At 38.8% G+C, this 21,694-nt stretch overlaps 3 protein-coding genes across 12 annotated transcripts in view; all 3 read right to left on the reverse strand.

Annotated features, from left to right (window-relative positions):
* Positions 1-5,138: 5,138 nt before the first annotated feature.
* On the reverse strand, positions 5,139-8,014 carry cdkn1ba (cyclin dependent kinase inhibitor 1Ba). Its single transcript, XM_079622278.1, has 3 exons — positions 7,258-8,014; positions 6,988-7,105; positions 5,139-6,465 (listed from the first exon to the last, which is right to left on the reverse strand). The coding sequence occupies exons 1-2, from the start codon at positions 7,733-7,735 to the stop codon at positions 6,993-6,995; spliced, it is 591 nt and encodes a 196-aa protein (XP_079478404.1). The 5' UTR covers positions 7,736-8,014; the 3' UTR covers positions 5,139-6,465; positions 6,988-6,992.
* Positions 8,015-8,936: 922 nt separating this feature from the next.
* Positions 8,937-21,694, reverse strand: part of cdpf1 (cysteine rich DPF motif domain containing 1) — a 53,323-nt gene continuing 40,565 nt past the window's right edge. The window contains exons 2-4 of the mRNA XM_079622279.1: positions 13,901-14,090; positions 10,013-10,124; positions 8,937-9,838 (exon numbers count right to left, since the gene is read on the reverse strand). Of these exons, the coding sequence (XP_079478405.1) occupies positions 9,710-9,838; positions 10,013-10,124; positions 13,901-14,010 (351 nt within the window). The 5' untranslated portion in view covers positions 14,011-14,090 and the 3' untranslated portion in view covers positions 8,937-9,709. The remainder of the gene's footprint in view (positions 9,839-10,012; positions 10,125-13,900; positions 14,091-21,694) is intronic.
* The window catches only part of pparaa (peroxisome proliferator-activated receptor alpha a), a 58,559-nt gene continuing 51,079 nt past the window's right edge, over positions 14,215-21,694 (reverse strand). For 9 of the 10 annotated variants that reach the window (XM_079622271.1, XM_079622268.1, XM_079622270.1 and 6 more), the window contains 4 exons: positions 19,945-20,083; positions 18,562-18,761; positions 16,578-17,046; positions 14,244-15,560 (listed from right to left, as the gene is read on the reverse strand). In XM_079622271.1, the coding sequence (XP_079478397.1) occupies positions 15,316-15,560; positions 16,578-17,046; positions 18,562-18,761; positions 19,945-20,083 (1,053 nt within the window). In that variant the 3' untranslated portion in view covers positions 14,244-15,315. Of the gene's footprint in view, positions 15,561-16,577; positions 17,047-18,561; positions 18,762-19,944; positions 20,084-21,694 lie in introns of all 10 variants that reach the window. The other variant, XM_079622275.1, reaches the window with a different exon arrangement.

A 21,694-nucleotide genomic window follows, 5' to 3' on the forward strand; every position in this document is an offset into this window, starting at 1 on the left:
CCGCTTGGTGAAACCATAGACACACAGGTTAATTAGGATAATTAATCTTGATAGGCCAGTTAGTTACATTGTTGTCAGCTGTCCTCTGCTATCTTACGATCCCTCATAAATAAATACTGTATATATATATATATACACACACATAGGCTACATACACTTCCTAAGAGGATCATGAGAGTGCCTTGTGTGCTTATAATGTGTATATATATATATATATATATATATGAATTTAATGAAAAGTGTGTGTGTGTGTATTATAAGCACACAAAGCACTCTCATGATCTCCATAAGAATCAGAGCTAATTGTTTTTCTCTCTCTTACACCCACTTTTGCCTTTAAAAATATGGAATGAGATAAAAGAAATGAAAGCCAGTTGATCAGTACAGATAAAAAGAGTGAATGCACAAGGGAGGGGGAAAAATGTGGTTGACCCCACGAGTACAACACTGAGAGCAAACCAAAAACACACATGCATGTGAAGTTCACAGCACGATGTTGAGCTTTGAGAGCCAGAACACAAAAAAAACCCGCTGGCAAAAGTAACTGTTTACATCCTTCTTTTGGACACATTTTGGGCCAACTAAGACCGACTATCTGCCAGAGGTTGTTTCTCTGCCTGGCCGACACAGGTTTCTAGTCGAGCGGAGGACAGCCAAAACACATGACTGCTGGGCAAAGAGAGGCCGAGAAACAAAAAAACACTGAGGCTCATAAAACTCCCTCAAATTAATAACAATGCAAAACAGATGGGACTTTGCATTTCCAAAATAAGATTGAGATTCACAAAGGTTTCATTCCTAACGGGAAGGCCAAATAATGAGGTCATATGCAGAGCTGTGCAATATCTATTAATAGGGCCAGCTGTAAACATTTTCTGATTTTACGATCCTTCTCCTCTCATTATCTGCAAGGTTGTTAAATTAGCCTTCAGCTAATTTTGTCCTGAAAATGTGGTGTTAGTTTGACAGGGGTGGAGGGAAGTTTGGCTGTTCTGCGCCTTATTGTTGCATGCGTTGAGATTTGTGATTACAACTTTGCACATATCTAAGAGCTGATCTCGGAGATTGGGACTCTGTAACTAGTCACGAACGCAGCAAGTGTAAATAAATGGTGGCCATCGCACAATCTCCCGTATCCTACAGCACATGAGGTCATCTCTGGCATTGATTAGTTTGTGCTGTGATATCATCCTCCCCTTTACGAGGTGCAGGGAGATGCACAACTCGAAGGTCAGAAGTTGAGTTGTTGACCATCTCTGCCATCTGTCTGCCTGCCTAGAGTCGTCCTGTACCTTAAAACGGTTTGAATCCTTATAGCAATAAATGTTCATTACACCCAAAACGCAGAAATTATCTAAAATATTTAGCAAATATAGCACAAGCACACTTTTTAAACTAAATTAATTTTGTTACATTTTAAAGTATGTAGCAATTGATATATTGTTTAAAATGAAGATAAAAAGGCTTGGACACTTTCTGGTTGTCAAGTTGTGAAACATGTCCATATGTTAATATAATGAACTGCACCACTAAAACAGAAACTAACTTCATACATCCATGAAAAATTATTTTAAAATTTATTTTAAAAATAATTGAAAAGATAAAGTATTTGTATATTGCTTCATCATTTTCTGTTCAAACAAATGCTTTTTGGGGCACCTGTATATAATTATAATAATAATTATTATTATATAATTGTATTATATTATATAATTGTGTGTGTATGTATATATGCATGTATGTATGTATGTATGTATATATATATATATATATATATATATGTGTGTATGTATATATGTAAGTATATATATACACGCGCACACACACACACACACACACACACACACACACACACACACACACACACACACACAAGTTTGTTTTGCTATACTTGTGAGGACATTCCATAGGCGTAATGGTTTTTATACTGTACAAACTGTATACTATATCCCTTTACGCTGCCCCTATTCCTAAACCTACCCATCACAGGAAACATTCTGCATTTGTACAATTTAATTTTAAAAAATGTTTTTAAGCTATTTGAATTATGAGGACTCATGAAATGTCCTCATAAACCACGTTTAAGTTGTAATACCAGTGTAATACACATGTCATTATATAAATTTGTGTCCTCATAAATCACATAAACAAGAGCACACACACACATTACATTTTTTTTTTTATGTCTAACACATTTCATTTATATTTTGCAGTCAAGGTGTCTTACACAAGTATCATGCCATGGCTGACATCTCAAATGCAAAGGAGGTAAGGGAAAAAATCCCCTTTTCTTCCACATATAAGACATGTAATAGATTAAATTAATCCATTGGTTTCAAAAAGGTTAACTATAATTTGTTATTCAAAACCAAACTAGTAGAGTATCTCTCTAACTACTGCATAGGCCAAGCAAGGGCGTTGCCATTGGTGGTTTACAGCTGCAAATGTGAAACCCTCAGCTGTTTTTCTATTATAATTACTGATTTCATCAGCCTGCTATTAGTGTTTACCGAGGCTCATGCCATGGCAGGCTGCCAGTTTATGAAGTTTATCACTCATTGACCAGAGGAGCACTTAGAGCTTTTCAGAAAAAGTTTTTTAGTGTATTGATTTTAGTGTCTGATCAAGGGAAGGGCTGTGTAACAAAGTCAGCAACTGTGGTTTTCTCACTGATTTGACCACAAGCCTGTTTTTTAGTGGAAAGATGTTTCTGAGAAAATAACCACTGATATGTTGTTTTCACTCGTTTAAGAAGCTATGTGTGTGTATTAAAGATTTCCACCCTATTGAATACTCTATCATAAAGCTTCAGGTTTATTATTATAAAAATGGAAACTTTATTAGTATTATTATCACTTTTTATTTTGTATAATCTTAAAGTAATCAAAATAGTGAAATTACACAATTAGAAGTAATGTAGTGGGCAAAAATACTTGGCACACTCTGGTTATTCATCAGGTTATGTATCCTGGTAGTCCTCACGTATGCTGGACACTTGAGCGCTTTTCCTTCACTGTCGGCTCATAACACATGCAAAAATAGTAATAAATTAATGAATAATAAAGGTAATAAAAATGATATGGAGGAATTTACATTTGTCTATACAAATAATTTCAAACATTTAAAGGTTTTTCAGATCATGTAAAAAACTAATTTAGTGAAGTGTGTGAAAAGTGTGGATATGTTTGGATATATATTTTAGAAGGGTTTTTTTGTATTTCAAAGTCCAATTTAACAAATTTGGGGTTTCTTTAGCATTTTTATTCTTCTTCTGTTTTTGGTTTCAAACACCTACTTCTAAATTGAAAAATAATAATAATAATCTCCACACTAACATGCCAGAAAATACTAAAATTGCTAAACATGTTTGATAAACAAGTGTATACAATAAGACTACACTACATCCAGTCAATGAATGTAGATTTTTTTTTATGTTTAATATTTTTATAGATATTAGGACAATTGTATTTTTTATTTGTTGTCACTTTTGAATTGTTATAAATGTATGTTTATTATTTTTGGTAATTTCTATCACTTATTTGAACTATAAGCCTCATCTGTAGGCCAAAATAATGGTTTATTTTTTTTCTGTTACCTTTTACATTTCTGCTGTCGTAATTTTTTATATATCACTTTTTCACTGTTTAAATAGGCTAATAGGCCCATGGTGTTAACATGCACCGACAGCATGCCCGATACAACTGGCCCCTTATTTGTATATCGCACAGTAACATATTTTTGTCACCACCAGCACTTTGTCATGGTACACATAATGGCTCATAACGAAGCGATAAAGTAAAGGGAGTTCAAGTTGTTATTTGGAAAGTAATTTCGCGTGCGCTCGTGTAAATTGCGAGCGCTGTGTGTTAATGTGCGTTTCGTCATCTTATATGGAGCCGTGATTTTTGAGCAGAAGTAGGACGGGGCTTTAGAAAGATCCATCCGATTTAACCCTCGGGCCAAACTCACCTCTCCCTTCCCTTTCGCAAACATCAGCAGAAATATCGGTCTGACCAATGGCTCTTATTCTGGGTTGTGCTTTACGAGTAGAACAGTCTGTACAAACACACTCTTACTCCAACCTCAGCGCGCGCAAAGCCAATCTCAGTGGCTGCAGTAAGTGGTGTGTTTTTCTTAATAGTTGTCTGATTGGACAAACCGTATGTCAGTATCTTGGCTTTTTTTTCCCTCCGCATGGGACGTGTCCTTGTTTTTTTTTTTGTTTTTTTTTCTGAATCGAGGTAGGGAGCTCAGCAGGTCGTGTGTTAGAAACGCAGCAGCTTTACGCACAAACTTGTCGCACGTTCAGTTAAATAACCAAAAGGAGCACAAGCATCAGACTAGCTTTAAAAAATATCTTGTGTAATGATAATGGAGGAGAAGAATAACGTGACCATGTACGTTATCGCCAGTCGTGCAAGTCAACACGCGCGACCAAACACAATGTAAAGTCAAACAGCGGTTTCATTTGACATAGAATGAATGGTTCGCGAAGTATATTTCTGAGAACACGGTTCATGAAATATATTAAAGCTTACTCAAAAACATACTGGGTCAGTTGCAGTATTTTGCAGTGTCAAAGTTTTCTTCTTTGACATGCTATCTCAGAATAATATTCAGCACTGAGCTTCTTCCTATTTATTATTTTTCATGTAAAATATTACAGGCAACACATTATTTGAAGAAAATCTAATAGGAATCTCACATTTTTATAAACCACCAGTTTAATTTCAGGTTAATCATATCATACGTGTTACAGTAGGTCAGAAAAAAATTACACTTTTTAAAAGCATTTTGCATCCTACTTTAATATCACTACACAAAAAAACTAAAAACTGGGCAGTTTAAATTAAATAATTGCATATTTGTGCTGGTGCTTATATTGTGTGTGTGGCAAAAAAAAAAAAAAAAAATTAGGTTGTACAGGGCCAAATTCCAGCACATAACAATTTAGCACTTGAGAGAGATGTATTTAACGGTTAAATAAAATTGTGGTAAATGTATTTCGGTTATTAGCACAGCTTAGAGTCAGTTTAGGGCTTTTGCTAATGCAGGGTGTGAGAGGTGTATTTAAGTTTGTGTTAACATTGTATTAACATTCAGAGGTTTTTCTGCATGATAATGGAATGAGTCAGGCGAAGGTGTCCATGTCATTATGGTTTAATCATCTCATTTATAAAGCAGTACACAATCCACATCAATTTCTTAATCGGCTCAGTTTGCAACCTTGCACAAATTTGTGAAAAAAAAAAAATTCTTATCAAAAGAAGTACATACAGAAAATGCACAAATGCCACTTTGGATAGTCTTAAATGACAAAAAGCTTGACATAAATAAGTTAGTATAATTTCCTCAGTGTTTTTTTATCCTTTTTCTTCTTCTTTACAAAGCAGTATGCACAGGTACACTTCAATGTGTTTCACACTTGCTGTGTAACGTCTTAATTTAGGGGTTTTTTGCCGGTTTATACATATTTTTGTCATAGTGCCATGTCGTGTTCAACATGAAAGCCAAATATGTTGTGGCAAAAAAAAAGTGCCTTCATGTTGTTCTTAATTGTATGGCCCAGTGTTAAAGAAGAAATTGTATAAATGTATATATAAACATTATGCTACACAGCAATGAATAGAAAAACATAAAATTGACCAAAAAAAAGCAAATCAATTGGTCGCTACAGTTGCACCTTTTTTTTTTTTTTTTTTTTTTTTAATGTGTACTCAGTAGGATTTGAGTTCATGAGAATTTATATACTTATGCCAAAAAAAAAACAAAAGAAATAATTTAAATAAAAGGAAATTCGTGGAATAACCCAGGGTTATAATACTGTAAAGAAGTGTGAAAACCTTAATACCACACTAGGAGTCACAGTCCCTTCAGAGAAGAACACAATTGACCAGGTGCTGTAGCCTTGGCTGGTAAAATCATATTAAGTACCAATAAACATGAACGACAATAATGCAGACAGTGACATTTGTGCAACTTAAAAATGGCCAAGATTGTGCTGCTGTTGCCAGCCAAAACTGAGACAATGGGATTGTTTAACCTAATTAAAGGGACATGCTGTGTGTGTGTGTGTGTTTGTGTGTGTGTGTGTGTGTAATTACTTTAAAAGGGTTAATTTTAGGGAGACGTTTAAAAACTGCACAGCAATTCTTCAAGTCCAACGCACTCCATTTATAAATGATTGTTTTTTTAAAATCTTAATATTACATTTAAATGTGCTACATATAAAATGAAAGTATATACATAGGTAGTAAAAGAACAAATGAAGCAACTCCAATTGCACACTGCTACATTATCTGCTTTTGAGGCAAATATATTTTGTCGAGTGCCAAAACTTTAGTGTAAAAATTCAGTGCTTATACAGCCTCTCCAAGGCTCGGTTTGTATTTTTCAACTGCTGTCCCTGTTTACTTCATAAAGCTCTTGAAGTATTTGATGGAGAAAATAGGCGTCTTCATCTCTCTGCAGGAAAAAAAAGAAAAGAAAAAAAAGTTGATTAGCAAAGGGGATAACATGTCGACCGCGAGTGCAAAAATGTCACTCAGATACACACACAATACATGAGATAACTTCAACGGCAAAATATTTCAGAATGCATAAAGCGCTGGGAATGGAAAGCGAACAGTTTTGCGCGCAAGTAAATGCCTACATGCATTGTGAACCCGGACCCCCTCCTCCTCGCACCCGCGCGCACACACACACACACACACCCTACAAGAGACCTGCTGACGTGTTACTACAATGTTGTGCATTTGAGTCGACTGTCACTCGCGCGGTGACAGAATGTTTTGTTTTAAAACGCCAGACCGAACAGTTTAGACTGATCGCGTGGAACAGCAGCGACAAGAAACAATCATTAGTAACAATAAAACAGGCACAGCAATAAACACAAACAAACAAACAGCGACGGTTCACATTTTTATACGAAGTCATACGCGTTTACAAGTTCCACGCCAGACCAGTACGCACGAAACTCACTCTCACCTTGTTTACGTTTTGGGATCTGACTTGCTGGGCGCTTGCTCGAGCGAGCTCGTCGTATCCGGACAGCGGTTCTCCTCGGTCGCGTGCACGTTGGGTCTTTTGCTTTGGCAAGGAAGATCTATTGGAAGAATGAAGACTGTGTTAGAAAAGCGATTGATTTCCGTCTCGGAAGCAAATGCAAGAGGAGGGCAAAGCGTTTGTCCCCCGAGATCAGCGCGTAAATAGCACGGTCTAGTCTAGTGCGCTGTCACGAACTCGCAAAACATTTACCCCGATCCTCTGTCGACGGTCTTTTCCTCGGCGTGGAAAGCGCCGTTCGGCAGTCCGTCCGACTCCCGGTCTCCGTGCTGTCAGAGTCCCCCTCTACGCTCTCCAGGGAGGGAGTTGTCGTCAAAAAATAATTGTGGTTCCCGTTATGGTCCACAGTCCCAGTAGAGGTAGCCCGTTTTACGTGAGGCGGTCTGATGTAAAACTCCGGGACCTCTTTGGCGTCCACCTCCTGCCACTCGAAGTTGCCCGGCGCGAGCGGCTCGTTCTTGGCGAAATCGTAATTCCATTTTTCATTGGACGCTTTCTCCATCTCCCGCATTTGGTCCTCGGCGTCCCTGGCGAACTCTTCGCGATCCGAAGAGTCGGAACCGAAGAGATTTCGGCAGACCGGCGGTTTGGCGTGGTCCGCCTGCCTCGCGTCCACCCTCTCCAGCGTGGGACTTCCATTGGAGACGCGCACTTTTGACATTTTGCACATGAAAGTTTGTCCGAGATTCGCAGTCGCAAACGAGCCAGACGCAGTCTAACTAAAAGCGAACCCTCCCAAGAAAGCCGAGTGAATCGTAGAGCGCACGCATAACAAACGCGCGGATGCGTGTAGAAAGACTAAAGCGCGTGGAAAACAAGTCATGAAAACAGCGCGCGGCTCCGAACACGTCTCGTAGTAATTCCGAAGAAAAACAGACGGGTCATTCGAGTAGGCGAGCACCCAATATGGCGATCGCAAGTAAACTGGCTAGGGAAAAAAAGATTGACAGCAAAGGCTATTTAAACGCCTTTGACTATTTAGACGCCTTTGATTGGCCGGCGGGCCACGGGGTCCGCCCACTGTTGAAAAACGATACAAACAGTAGAAACTCGCGCTCCCTTCAGTTCAGTGTTGCCATGTTCTCTTATTATTATGAGCAGTAGTTCTGAGGCCTCTGCAAACTTCAAATTAGACAAAACACTGAGATTCAAATCAAGTAGATAAATAATGTAATAAAATGTATTTGATTGGAAAAAAAGACTGAAATTAAAAAGTATGGGAGGCCAAAAGAACATTAACTCCTGGGATAGTGAAAATTAAGTATTTGAGTGACTGTTTTAAAATTGAAAGTAGGAGCCCCTTAAAGTATTTATATGAAAGAAAGACATAACATTTTTAAATACATGAAATGTTTCAATTTGGATCTTGTTCTTCTTTTGTGATTTGGCAACACAGCTGCAGATTGAAATTTGTTTAGCCATTTGTGTAAATCTCATGAAGGTATTAACTTTATAATGCACCTAGCCGTAATATACTGTGATTGAATAAGATAACTCCTTCAGTGAAGCTGTGTCACTTGCTAAACCTCAGTGTGATCGGTCATCTCCTTGCCAAGTCTGAGGTCATATTTGGCAGATGGCTTATCTCTGGCATTACTAATAATAAGTAGCTGAAATGTTCCAGCACTTTTCAATAGTGTCTGAAGACTTTTAAGTGTCACAACTGACTTAAGGAAGATAAAATGTAATTGCTACAAAAACATACATTGTTGGAATCAAGTGACTGTCAGTCATAAGTTTTGAAATTAAACTAGTGTCTTTGAGAGACCTCTCTAAGAAATAAATGGCTTTACTGCCATCTAGTGGTTTTCAGCTGTAATTGCAGGGACAAAAACCTGTGGTTTTTGTTAAGTATTCTTTCTGTCTTTTGGCAAATTTCAACTGTTTGCCTCTATAACCGCTGCTGGTCACTGTCCTGGAAGCCGGGGGGGGACCAAGGTCCCGGTCCCCCCTTCTTCTTTCTTTGGGTGCTGTCTTCACTCTCCTCTTCACTCCAATCTCCTGTTCCACTTGCTGACCAGTCTGCTGCTTGCTCCTCCAGTCGTCCTTAGTCTCCATCCAGTCCTCTGCTCCATCCAGGTCCAGTCAGCTTATCCTCTGCTCCATCCAGTCCTCTGCTCCATCCAGTCCTCTGCTCCATCTTCTGAGATCTGGCTGGATTTGAACCAGCGACCTCTGGCATTGTGTGCCAGTGCTCATACCACTGAGCTATAGATCTCCAACTATGTGTGTGCTGGAACTTATACTTCACTACTAACCTGTGTTTTTCCCCTACTAAACAAGAAAGGTTCAAGTCAAGGCGATACTGGAAGTAAGTAACTTCCCAGCTGTGGTGTAGGGGTATTGCCCATGTTCACAACAATTCTGCACTCCTCCAACAACAGGTTCAAATCTCATCTATATCATTTTAGCCATCTGGAATCAATCACAACCAATGATACAACTTAACATTATTTAATAGTTGACAGTAAGAAACACTCATCAAAGAACATGTGATTCCAATCAAAAGATGCTTTATCACCTCCAGTTTGATTCATATAAATAGAAAAAGGACAATAGACAATTGTATATATTGTGTCTGGACAGAAGGCTCGCTAGTGTCCTCTGTTCATAACTGATGGCTAATAAATAAATAAATATATCATCATGAGGACGACGTCTTCTGGACACTCTTCTTCCTCTGCACCTCATTTTGAACCTGTTCTGGAAACTGATGAAGGTGATCCCGCACACATGGCAAACAAAAGCGTTTGGTGTAGAACAGACTGCAGTCCTGTCAATAATAAAAAACTAGTTTATTGATGTGTTCAAATATACATTGTGATTTATTTAAATATATATATATATAATATATCCTAAACATTACGGACTGAGTTATTAGTTAACTGATAAATTAAATTCTTTCGTTGGCAGAAAAAGGAGAAATGTTCTACATAGTCACACGGACCGTTCCCACACACACCGTCTTGCAGCACAGACTGCACTTGGATCCTAAAACGAGGAACTTCTCTCTCTCTGGGCAGAAGGGATCCCTCATGCCGTAACATTCCTCCAAGAGCCTGCGGGACAAAGCACATCTCAATCGCTGTCATTTTTTCCCTCAGTCAGCCAGACATGGTTCTACAACTCCTTTAACTGTTCAAATAAGCACTTATTTCAGAAACAACACCCCAGCACTCACATTTTACAGTTCGGGTGATGGGGTCCTGCTAATTATACATCAACATCATCAAAACAGAGCAGACCAACGCTTGCACTTCTTTAGAAAACTGAACGTTATCTGCATTAATCAGACACACAATAGCTAGACACATGATTCAAAAGCAGAACATAATATCCCTACAATAAATACACACACTGCTGTTAAGTTCAACAACTGCAAAGTTTACATACATTTTGCTCAATTCATGACCTGGATTATTTATAAAGGTTCCAAAATGCATCAAATGTCACCTACAATTTCAAGCATTTCCCACTCATTTGACTTTAAAATAGTTCAGGATTATTTACATTACAATTTACATGGACTGTTTGTATGGAAAGCTGTTTTAACATTTAATACCTTAAAAAATAAGTATCTATTTTCATGCTTCATGATTTTGTGACATATTTGGAACTGAAATATTAAGTTGAAAGACAGAAAACCTATGCTCCTTTATGACAATATTTACCATGTTAGTGCTGTCCTGATTTACATAATTCATGAGACCGTTCCATTTTAAATCTTGCTCTTTTTGGATGTTAGTAAGTGTGGTTTGCCTAATGATAAAGCTATGCCCCTAGTCTTGCACTGTATATGTGTATAATGTGCAATAAAACTTCCATTCCATTTCCTATTTTATTTCTGTTTATCAAAAAACCTGATAAAAAAACACCTCCACATTTCAATAAGCAGCATAATAATAAGAAATATTTATTTCACCTTGTGACACTGGAGTAATGGAGCTTTGCCATCACAGGAAAAAAATTGCCTACATTTTACAATATAGATATAGTTATTTCACAATATTACTGTTTTTACTGTATTTTCAATCAAATAAATGCAGTCTTTCAAACCTTCCTGACCCTTACTGTGTATTTATATATTTCTATTTATAATATTTATTTTGGGGTATATAATTATTACTCGGATATAATATATATATTTTTTTTTATATATATATACTTTTAAATGTTATTAGTCAGTGTGCAGTCAAATTAAATGATGTGGCATTCAGTTGAAATATTAACATTACTTTCTCAATTAAGAAAAAAAAAAGTGAATAGAAATTATATTTCTGAGTGTTAAATAAACGCTTTAGAAATTTGAAACCTTTGGAACTTATAACAAACTGTGGCCAATCAGCAATCAAGAAGCATTCGTATACATTTTTCCAAAGTAAAACAAGTACAAGAACAAAATGCATAATTGTGTCAAATTGTGTCTGAATGCTAGACACTGTTTTCACTAGTTTTGCAGCTGCGCTACACAAAGCTGACAGAAACAGTCATTAGTATAGAAGGGGCTGCACAGACTAGTTGACTTGAATGCTCTGCCATGACACTTGATGTTGACTAGTCGCTGAATACTCAGCAAGACGGTCATTTTGACAATTTTGTGTGTAATTGACCGTTTAAGCGCAATAAGCCACTCATTTGGTAATAGCGACTCACTGCTTGATACAGAGGCGGCTTGTGCGTTCGACTCATATAGATCAGTTGTGCACTCGCTTTTGGTTTGAGCGCAAATCCTGTGGGAATTAGTAAAAATGATGCGCGATTCAAGCAGTATTTAACCACAGCGAATGAGATGAGTGAGTGAGAGGAGCGGGTGTGTGTCACTTCGCCGTCGGAGAGAAGAGAGCGAGAGCGCGCAGCTGACATTATTGCCTGTGTCGCTGGCAACAAAACGGACCGGCTCGGAATCGCAAAGACGGGAGACTGACTGGCCGGTTACATGTCCAGGCCGATCATGCGGGAAATCCTCCACTTCCGATCGATCTGTGCATCTCTAAAAAGCACTTAACGAGAAATTGCATGTTGCATTCACATTCAGGGTTTACCTGCTGGCCTGTATATAGTGTGCATAAAGACACTGAATTTGATCTTTTAATATCACCGTCTCTACATTAGTACCAACCTGGTCAAAACGACTGCCGGTCAATGGCAGAAAATCTTGTTTTGCTCTCCAGGTGGCCGTTCCTATAAGGGTGTGATTTCACATGAAAACTATGAATAGCTGAGCACAACACAACCCACGTTTGAGCCTCAGCTCGAGCTTCAGGCTTATTTTTTCATTAATGTCGTCATCAGCGACTAGTCGAAATCGTTTCATCCATTATAATGAGTGATTCTGCCTACACTGGACAGGCACAGTGCTCGCTGAAGTCGCTGACAGTAACGGATGCTTCATTCTATTTCTGACGCACTAAACGCACTGTACTACAAATAACAGGACAAATGGATTTGGAACTTTTTCACTTGTAAATCTTTGGCATAACTATCTAAACCAAACAAAAATATTGTTATTATCTTAATATCTTAAGATATTACATTATCTTAATAATGTTAATATCTTATTTAAAAAGTACTAGTACCTTTTTTGGGTAACACTTTAGGTTTAGGTTGCGATTCTCACGATTAACTAATTGCTTATTAGCATGCATATTACTTGAATGTCTGTTTATTACTTCTTATAAAGCACATATTATTCCCTTATTCTGCATGACCATAGTCTACATCGCTTATTCCTACTTAATACCTAAACTTATTAATCACCTTACTAACTATTAATAAGCAGTAATTAGAAGTTTATTGAGGCAAAAGAAGTCATTGTTATTAGTGAAAATTTGATCCTAATCTTAAGTGTGACCCTATTGGTTTAGGATATTATTGGTCACAAAAGTTACTAGTAACTAAGAAAAATAAGAACTAGTAGCGCAAGTAAATTTTAATTAAATACAAGTCACTATTGAAATAAGCACTATTATCTAAAACATAACTAGTATCTAAAACCTATACTAGTACCTAAAGCACTACTATCTAAATAATAAGTACTAGTAACTAATGTAATAGATATTAGTGTCTACAAAAATAAGCACGAATAGCATGAAAATAGCTACATTTTAAGGATTAAATGTTCAAACGGCTTGCCATACTGTTCGCACATAATTTAACCATAATTAACATCATATACTCACCCTCATGTCGCTAAAGACATACATGTATGACTTTCTTCTGTGGAAGACTGACATAAGTATTTTTTTGCAAAATGTTGCTAACCATTGAATGACAATAAATTGCACATTTCTCCAAATATCTTTAGTGTTCTAAGTTATACAAGAAAGTAAGCCACAGTTTTGCAACGGCATGGTGAGTAAAATGACACGATTTCCTTTTTTTGGGTGACGTTTTCTGTCAACTCTGTCATTATGCAGTTTGCCATCCCGATTAAAACATATGTGAGGAATGTAATATTATAATGTTATATTATATTACATTCTATATATTATGTGCATGTGAAAATAATTGTTTATTGTTCATTGAACAAGCGTGAAAAACATTGTTTAACCCTTTTCAATAAAGATCTGCAAAGATTTTATTAAATTATATTTAGATTACAATATACTGAAAATCGTCATATCTTTGCATACGTCACCGTGACATCACCGCACATTACATGCGAGAGATCTGCTCCGTGCGCACTGAGTAACTTATATTACCATTATATGTTTGTTTGCGTCATTGTATATATCACTAACGCTACATTACATTTTTCCCCTTGCATATGGAGAGCATTGAGCAACTATTCTGTGCGCTGAGCGCAGTGCAATTTCACAAACACTTGTGTACTTACACTATTGCTCTGGTGTTTGGCGGCTTCTGCCCGTAGAAACTGTACGGGCTGGACAGCTCGCACAGCTCACATGTAAACACACCGAGCGCGGATCCTTCGCTCAAATCCATTCGCTCTAAAGCGCGGTCCTCATGCAGCACAGTTCCTATATCCCGTTCAAACAAACCCTAGCTGTTTGTTTTGAATGAGCCCGAATGAGCACGCGTTCTGAAGGCACGCCATAGTACAATAATGTCACTACGGCGCGTCAAACAGGACAGTCTCAAAACTTCCGGTTTTTAGTTTACGCTTGCAGTACATCAGAGTAGCCAGAGGACGGCGCCTGTAATAAAACACTTCCACGCCGCTTATTGCACATATTTTATAAACATTATATTTAATTTCAAACTACAAACAATTTACACATCCACAACTGAAAATTATATATTAACTTATATTGGCTTCTATACTCTTTGTTAAAATGCAAGTCTACAAAGCAATTTTTTGATAAGCAAGGGTCTTGTAAATTGCATCAAGTAGATCTGGCTCTAAATTTTAAGAAAATTAAAATTTCCCCCCAAAACAACAACAACAACCTCAAAACAATAATTTACCAATCAAATACAAGTACTGAGTCAAAACACACAACACATTTGTACAATAAAATTACAGTTGGAGTGCTATACAGTGTACGATGATATTTTTTTATACAAAATATTTTACAAATGATGCTCAATATACAAGCAATTTAAAATGAGGTAACAAACATTCTGATTTATATGGCTCTCCCAATACATTTCATTCTAGCATTAAAACATGAAAAATCACCCCTTATTGAGGATAGGCAATTACCAGTCCTAAATCTTTACTGTCGGAGCTTATTTGGCAGAAGCGGTGATGCAACATCAAGTTACACTTGATTAGCCACGCCCCCTATATCTGAAGCCCCGCCCTGCAAATCTTACATTAAGGTGGAAAAGGAAAGCACCAGCACATCATCTCAATGTGGCCATGTGTCAAAAGCAACAGAAAAAAAAGCTGAAAATGGCACTTTAATGAGCTCTCTCTCTACATATGTGTGTATGTGTGTACTGTTTGCTTACTACACATGAATGCCATTCGCTTCATTGGCTTCTTTTACGAGTAGACCATAGAGGCGGAAAGCATATATTGCACTTATTAGGGGACTATAGGAATCGTCCTTGTAAAGGTCAGTTCCCTATTAAAGGTTAGTGCAATATTAATGAGCCTAAACTTACACTGGCTTTGCCCTATAATGTCCCAGCAGTGCTTGATCCAAAAGCAGGTACACACCCCAAAGATGTCCCGGCCGGTCTTCCTCCCCCTTGGAGCCGAGCATTCAGCTTTCTTCATCTCCTGTCCCGATACACAGAGGGATCTCTCGCGCATCCCGAGACAGGGAACGCTTCGAGCTCTCAGTACATGTCTCTGTAGATCTCCTGCAGAAGAGGATGGAGTGAAGCATCTTCTGTCATCTTGATCTCCTGGACCAGCTCTGCGTGCTCGGTCACCAGCTGCCGCAGGTCGGCCAGTTTCTGCAGCAGCTTGGGAAAGAGCAAGCCGTTGTCGGGGTGGTTGGACAACAGATGGAGCCGTAGGGCGTGAACTATGCTCTCCTGGATGTGCTCGATCTGTGACACGTCACTCAGTCCCGGACGGTCTGCCAATGGAGATCCAGACAGAGAGAGAGACAAAAGAGACATGTCAGGATGTCAAAAGCACCGTTACTTTGGTACCAAGTCTCTTTACTTGAATGAAAACTTGAAATGACTTAATTGAAAAATAATTTAAAGCTACATGCCATTATTTTCTTTTAAATTGTTCATATTTCTATTAATATTGACTTTTGAATGAAAGGACACTGACTTTAGCTTCGGTAGTGTGACATCCCTAATTTATCTGTACAGTGTGTCCACAGATATTGATGAAACATTTATTGTTCAAGTGTCCTTTTGCTAATGGTGTCTCTCTTTAGCATATAGGTAAAAAAAAAAAAAAAAAAAGTGGTTTTCCAGGAAGCAGTGGTTTGAGGTACTGTCTGCGTTTTTGGTCCCCGCCGCACGACCGCGGGTCCGAGGGTTTCTGCTGGAACCGGCGGAAGAGGTAGCTGTGGTTATTTTGGCTAGTCCTCAGGAGAACAATCTCCCCATCTCACTCCGACCATTATTATGTCATGTCTCTCAAAAGCTATTCGCTGTGGGACTCCAGAAATGACATAAAAAAACAACCTGAACCACAACTAACCTACTTACAGTTCAGCAAAGGAGGTGAGATAATAACATGTAGGATGCTCATGAACAGGGGAAGTTTAGGTTCTAATTTAGTTTCAAATTTAAATCAATGTATAAGGAAAATATACATCACAATTTCTGGACAGCAAGGTATGTGCTTTTCATAATAAACACATGAGTAAATAAATAAATCAAGCAAGCAAAGCGAAAATAATAACTTGAAGATACTTTAACTTTTACATTTATTTTCAAGCACCACGTTGTGACCCCTTGACCCCAGTTTAAAACCCCCGCTCCAGTTGGAGTAAAGCATGGCATAAACCGCATGACATCAATTTCATGTCAAGTATTTCATTTCTGAGTAATGCCCATTTTTAAAAACTGCTAGTCAGCTTTTCATTTAGATTTACACTGCCTCTATTTCACTTGCTCTCCCTGCGTCTCACCTCCGCAGCAGATAATGGCAGCCACAAACAGCGCCAGGTCGCTGTCGTCCAGCTCAAGAGTGTTGAACCTCATGGCGAACTGAAATTTGGGCTCCATCATGTCACTGAAGGGCTTGCGTAGACTCTTCAGAAACTCGCGGGTGATGAAGCCTCCGCCGCGAGCCACCAGCAGCCCGTCTTTATTCATGCAGGAGGCCAGCAGGGCGAAGAGCGCCTCGTACACGCCGTACTTCAGCAGAGTCACCTGGTCGTTGAGGTCCAGGGTGGCGAAGCCGGGCAAGGCCTTGGCGAACTCCGTCAGCTCCGTGACCGTCGCCACCGAGGCGTACTGACAGAACAGGAAGAGCCGGGCCTCCACTTCTCTCTGCTGCAGAGTGGAGGTGTCGCCGGACGCCACGTTGCCCAGCAGCTGGGTGAGTAGATTCTGCTCTGCGTGCTGGAGAGAGTCCATGTCGTGGATGACAAAGGGCTTCAATGAAGGACAGAGAGAGGACAGTCAGAGAACAGGTGTGCGTTCAGCTGCATAACTGACTGGCTTGTGCAATTGACCCTTCGCAGGGAGCTTGATTGACCGGATCTGACCAATCATACTTCGCCATCCGCCATTTTGTCCAACAAAGCAGGCAGGAGAGTTAGTAGTTTAACATGGGAGGATTTGAACTTGAAAAGCGGAGTGTACTGACGCCTTTCCGCGGTTAAAACAACATTCCTTCTTATGTTCATTCACGTTTATTTGATGCTATAAATGAACTAGAAGGAAGAGATGATCGGTTCACGAGCAGCTTTTACTGATCCTCTACAACGATCTGACAGACACATTAAAGAGCTACAAAACGGTATTTATTGTTTACATTTCTTTAAAAAAATGACCAAATTTGAAAGGTGAGACTTTGTTTAATACGTTTAATATCAAAAGTAACCTGTTCTGTCCTGTCTGTCAGTGTGTTATCAGTCTCTTCTATGCTCCACGATGTATTTTTTACTGCGTGAGAACATGGTGTGGCGTGAGAGCGGCGTAGCTTGTCGGACATAGCGACAGTAACTAAGGGAGGCGGGTCTTTGCGAACGACCAATTAGCACTCTCCGTTTTTTGTAATTAGCAACGACGCACTCTTGCTCATCGAAACTACTTTGAATCCACAGCTTGTCGAGCTACTCGGTTTATAGTCAATTACAGTCAAGCCTTTTGAAAAAGTAGTTACCTACTAACAAACAGAAGAAAACTACACTGAAATGGGTCAATATTTAAAAAAATTATTAAGCTATCTGATTTAAATAACGTTTGTTTACTCTGACCTTCATTTTGAATGAATGAATGAATGAATCACTATAACAGTATAACAATTACAGGTATGTACTAACTAAAGGCTGGAATGCACTACACAACTATTTTAAAACACTAGGCATCATAAACTTGTCAACTTTGCAAATGTTACAGAGAAAAGCTGGGCCTCATTCACTAAACGACTGAGGGTCATATTTACAGACTGTCAAGTCGCTCCAAACTCAAGCGTAAACGTGGCTTTTTGCTAGGAGACGTGTGACAAATGAAAATAATGGGACGGAATCACACTCAGAAGCTAAAAAAAACCTGTGCCCATCATAAACTATGTTTGTTTGTCTGTCATCTGGTGACTGGCTAATGACTTTTAGCAACTAGCGATGACCCATCCAGACTATAAAGTCATGTAGTTTATTCCTGCCTTAAATGTAACAAAAACATAATAATTTAATTATTTGTATTAACAACTATAATAAATATAACCATGATTACATACCGATGAACAGCAGCATTTAAATAAAAACAGCTACAATGGTGTGCAAGGATTCTTTTTTCCAGTGCTTTTACAGACAGATTAGTAGAGATTTTGATTATCGCCCCATTTGACTCTGCTGTTTAAGTGAGCAATACAATGTGAATAGTGGGTGAGTGAGTGAGTGAGTGAGTTAGTTAGCTAGCTCCCCATTGACTGCAGTTACTCACCGGAGTGCTGGTCTTGCCCGTGAGAAACACGCGTGCTTTGGCTTTGTTCATGTGGAAGTGTTTGAGGTAGGCTTCATGCATCTGCCGGGCCAGACTCCTCGTGTCCGGCTGCAGAGGCTGGTGCTCCTCTTTCCCGCTGACATCCTTCTCCGCTTTCAGCCTCTGCTTCTCTGATTGGGGTATCCGTCCAAAACGGATAGCTGTAAGACCCGCGCACACACATCACCAATAAAAATAGGTACAACCTCATGCATGCTGCCACAGTCATGTACTGTATACAAACAAAACAGGAACACACATGTCTGGTTCACTCTCTTTGTGGGGAGTTTCCATAGACGTAATGGTTTTTATACTGTACAGGGGAGCTGTGAAGGCCTAATCGACACAAGCCAGTGGCACAGATCATCAACAACAATCCATTTCCATACCAGCTTGATGAATCCGATCTTCACCCAGATGGAACTGGATTAAATATTTTCAATGTTCCGATCCAATCTGTTGGCCAGTTACAGTGATTGTTTGCTGCATTATTTTTTCGTCAAAAGTAACTTATGCAGTATTATAGAAGAGGACGCGGTAAACTAGGCTGGTTTTATGCCGAGTTTACTTTTCCCGACTAGGAAAGGGGGTTAGAGGGCCAAGAGTCACGTTTTTTTTTGTGTGTGTTGCAATTGCATTTATCAATCTGTCTGAGAAAAACGTAATATCACCGACCGGATGATAAATACCAGAACGGATCCTTTTTGATGGCTGGGGTATGTGCAGATCCACACTCAAATAGGTAGAACTTGGATGGTAGAAAAATCCCCAAAACTCAAATGCGGGTCAGAGGGCACTGATTACGTTAATCTGTTTGCCTTTTTTTTTTTTTTTTTTTTACGTATTGGATCACCAGCCCCAGTTTATACACAAACCACGAGTAGTAGAACTTCAGGTCATTACACTTCTGCCACTTCATCAGTAGCGGGACAAAGGGCAGACATGGGAGGGGGTGTATGGCGTGATATGATGCAGATCTACCTCTGAAGGGATTACGCTAACAGTGGCACATGACGCTAGCCCTCGCTAACAGAAGAGACTAGCCTATAGGTCCAGATCAAAGTCCCGTGAGAGAACGTCTTCCGTGTCACTTATCCTGTGATAGCCCTTGGATAGCGTAGGTTGATGTCAAAGCTACGAGTGTCTAAAGGTTGTTGTTTTATATTTTGATCCTAATCTAAATTTCCTGACTTTCAAAGAAGCAATTAAAGTACGTGTTACGAAATATTATTGTAGTAAAGCTGAACACTATCTTGATTGCCAATAAAACAATTAAAGATCCTTAATCATCAAGCCATAAACCGACTCTAATCTATAATCATTTGCTCTTTGTGAAGCTCTTACCGTTGTGGGACATGCCCACTGCAAGGCACTTGCGGAAACGGCAGTATTGACATTTGTTTCTGTTCTTCTTCTGGATCTTGCAGTTGCGTTCGCACTTGTCGTACTCCAGTTTGAGTCGAATGGTTCTCCTGAAGAAGCCCTGCGGAAAATTCATAAAAGACACTTAAAAAATGCAAAATGTGAATGATAAAAAAAAAGTATGATACCAAATTGTACATTCTCATGTGGTAATATACAACGGATTTAAAATGTAAACATAAATATAAAGACTTTACTCCCTAAGGCCTCACAAGACGTTATAAAGTGACCCCGATAAACTGAATGCTAATGAGATAAGATGTGCGATAAGATTCACACCATAACAATATGTATTTCTCAAGAACACTGCATATCTATAAACATATATGAACATGAACACAGTGTGTGCATGTGTGCCAGAATGTCAACTGTTTATTTTTCAGATAAAGCTACACAATATTTCAACTCCAGAAGGTCTTGGATAGACGCTTGGGAAAAAGGTACATTGTGAAAATAATTTTCGAAATGAAGAGGCAAAAAGAATAGTAACGAAGATACAGCGAATGATCTTTGTCATCATTTCATCGGAATAGACACTGTGGACTGGTATGTGTAGTAAGGGTCACAGTTACAGCACAGACCTTTTGTGTCCCTCTAGGCGAATTATTCAACTGGGAAAAGCAGAACACGTGCCTGACAATGGAAACGGTATCAGATGAGAGCTCATGACAGACTGTCACGGATCGCTTCCAGAGCTAAAAACAGAAGCGATGACGCATCTCTACACACCGAACATGCCAAACGATAAAACCGGACTGAGGGAACAGCTCGTCACCGTGTTTAGCCTCTGAATGCCAACCTTTATAGGACAAAGCATTATTTCCTACTGTTCTCAAAAGCTGTGGGAAGAGAAGTTTAAAATATATCTGCACGCTGCAAATGACTCATTTATTCTTCCAGATTTACCTCAAAAGAAAACACAAGATACAAATGTTAAATGTATCATGTAGAATTTATTTTTCCAAAGCAAATAAACTATTAAGAAACACTTTCCAATAAGATTATACACATTAACATTAGTTAACAAGTATTAACTAGCATGAAATAATGAACAATTTTGTAGCTTTTTGAAAATTTTGCTGATTGTTCATATCTCATTACACTAATAGAGTTCTGCAGTGCTGGCGTACTTTTCTAGGACAGTCCGGAGGTTAGAATCACCTTGGTTCCCTCGACAAAAACCCATTAGGATTTTTTTTCCATTGGCTTTTTGATCATTGCAGAAAATAAGCTCTGCGGCCAACAGAAATATATGATTCTTACGTTTTGTTCGTCAAGGTAATCTTCACAAATGAAAAACTTCTGATGCCTAAATACAACTGCCAGAAGTAAACAGCTAAAGTCAGACAATAAACAAACTACACAATGGTCGCAAGACTTCAACGTCACTACCACTAAGCCTCTGACAAATCTTTTAAAGGGATATTTCACCGCTGGAAAGATAAATGTGTATATAAATTGGGTCATTTATGTAGTAGAAAATGTGAAATTATTTTTGAAGTTGGTGCCTTCTAGACTGAGAAAAGCCAGAAAATGTATTTTTGGCTCAAGTGGATGAAAGACAACAACTCCCAGAATGCTCTTGCTTCGCTGCCCTACAAGGCCACGCCTACCGGTTACAGAGGGCATTATCGGAAGAAATTATACAACTAGGCTACTAGTTGACTCGAAA

Source organism: Phoxinus phoxinus (assembly GCF_949152265.1).
Source record: "Phoxinus phoxinus genome assembly, chromosome: 9".
Classification (NCBI taxonomy): Eukaryota; Metazoa; Chordata; class Actinopteri; order Cypriniformes; family Leuciscidae; genus Phoxinus; species Phoxinus phoxinus.

What these genes read in the sequence shown, in the direction of transcription:
- cdkn1ba (XM_079622278.1), bottom strand. Translation starts at nt 7,735, where the DNA reads ATGTGCAAAATGTCAAAAGTGCGCGTCTCCAATGGAAGTCCCACGCTG. An exon ending in ACCGTCGACAGAGGATCGGG is followed by an intron (nt 7,106 to 7,257) that starts GTAAATGTTTTG and finishes TTCTTCCAATAG; the next exon opens with ATCTTCCTTGCCAAAGCAAA.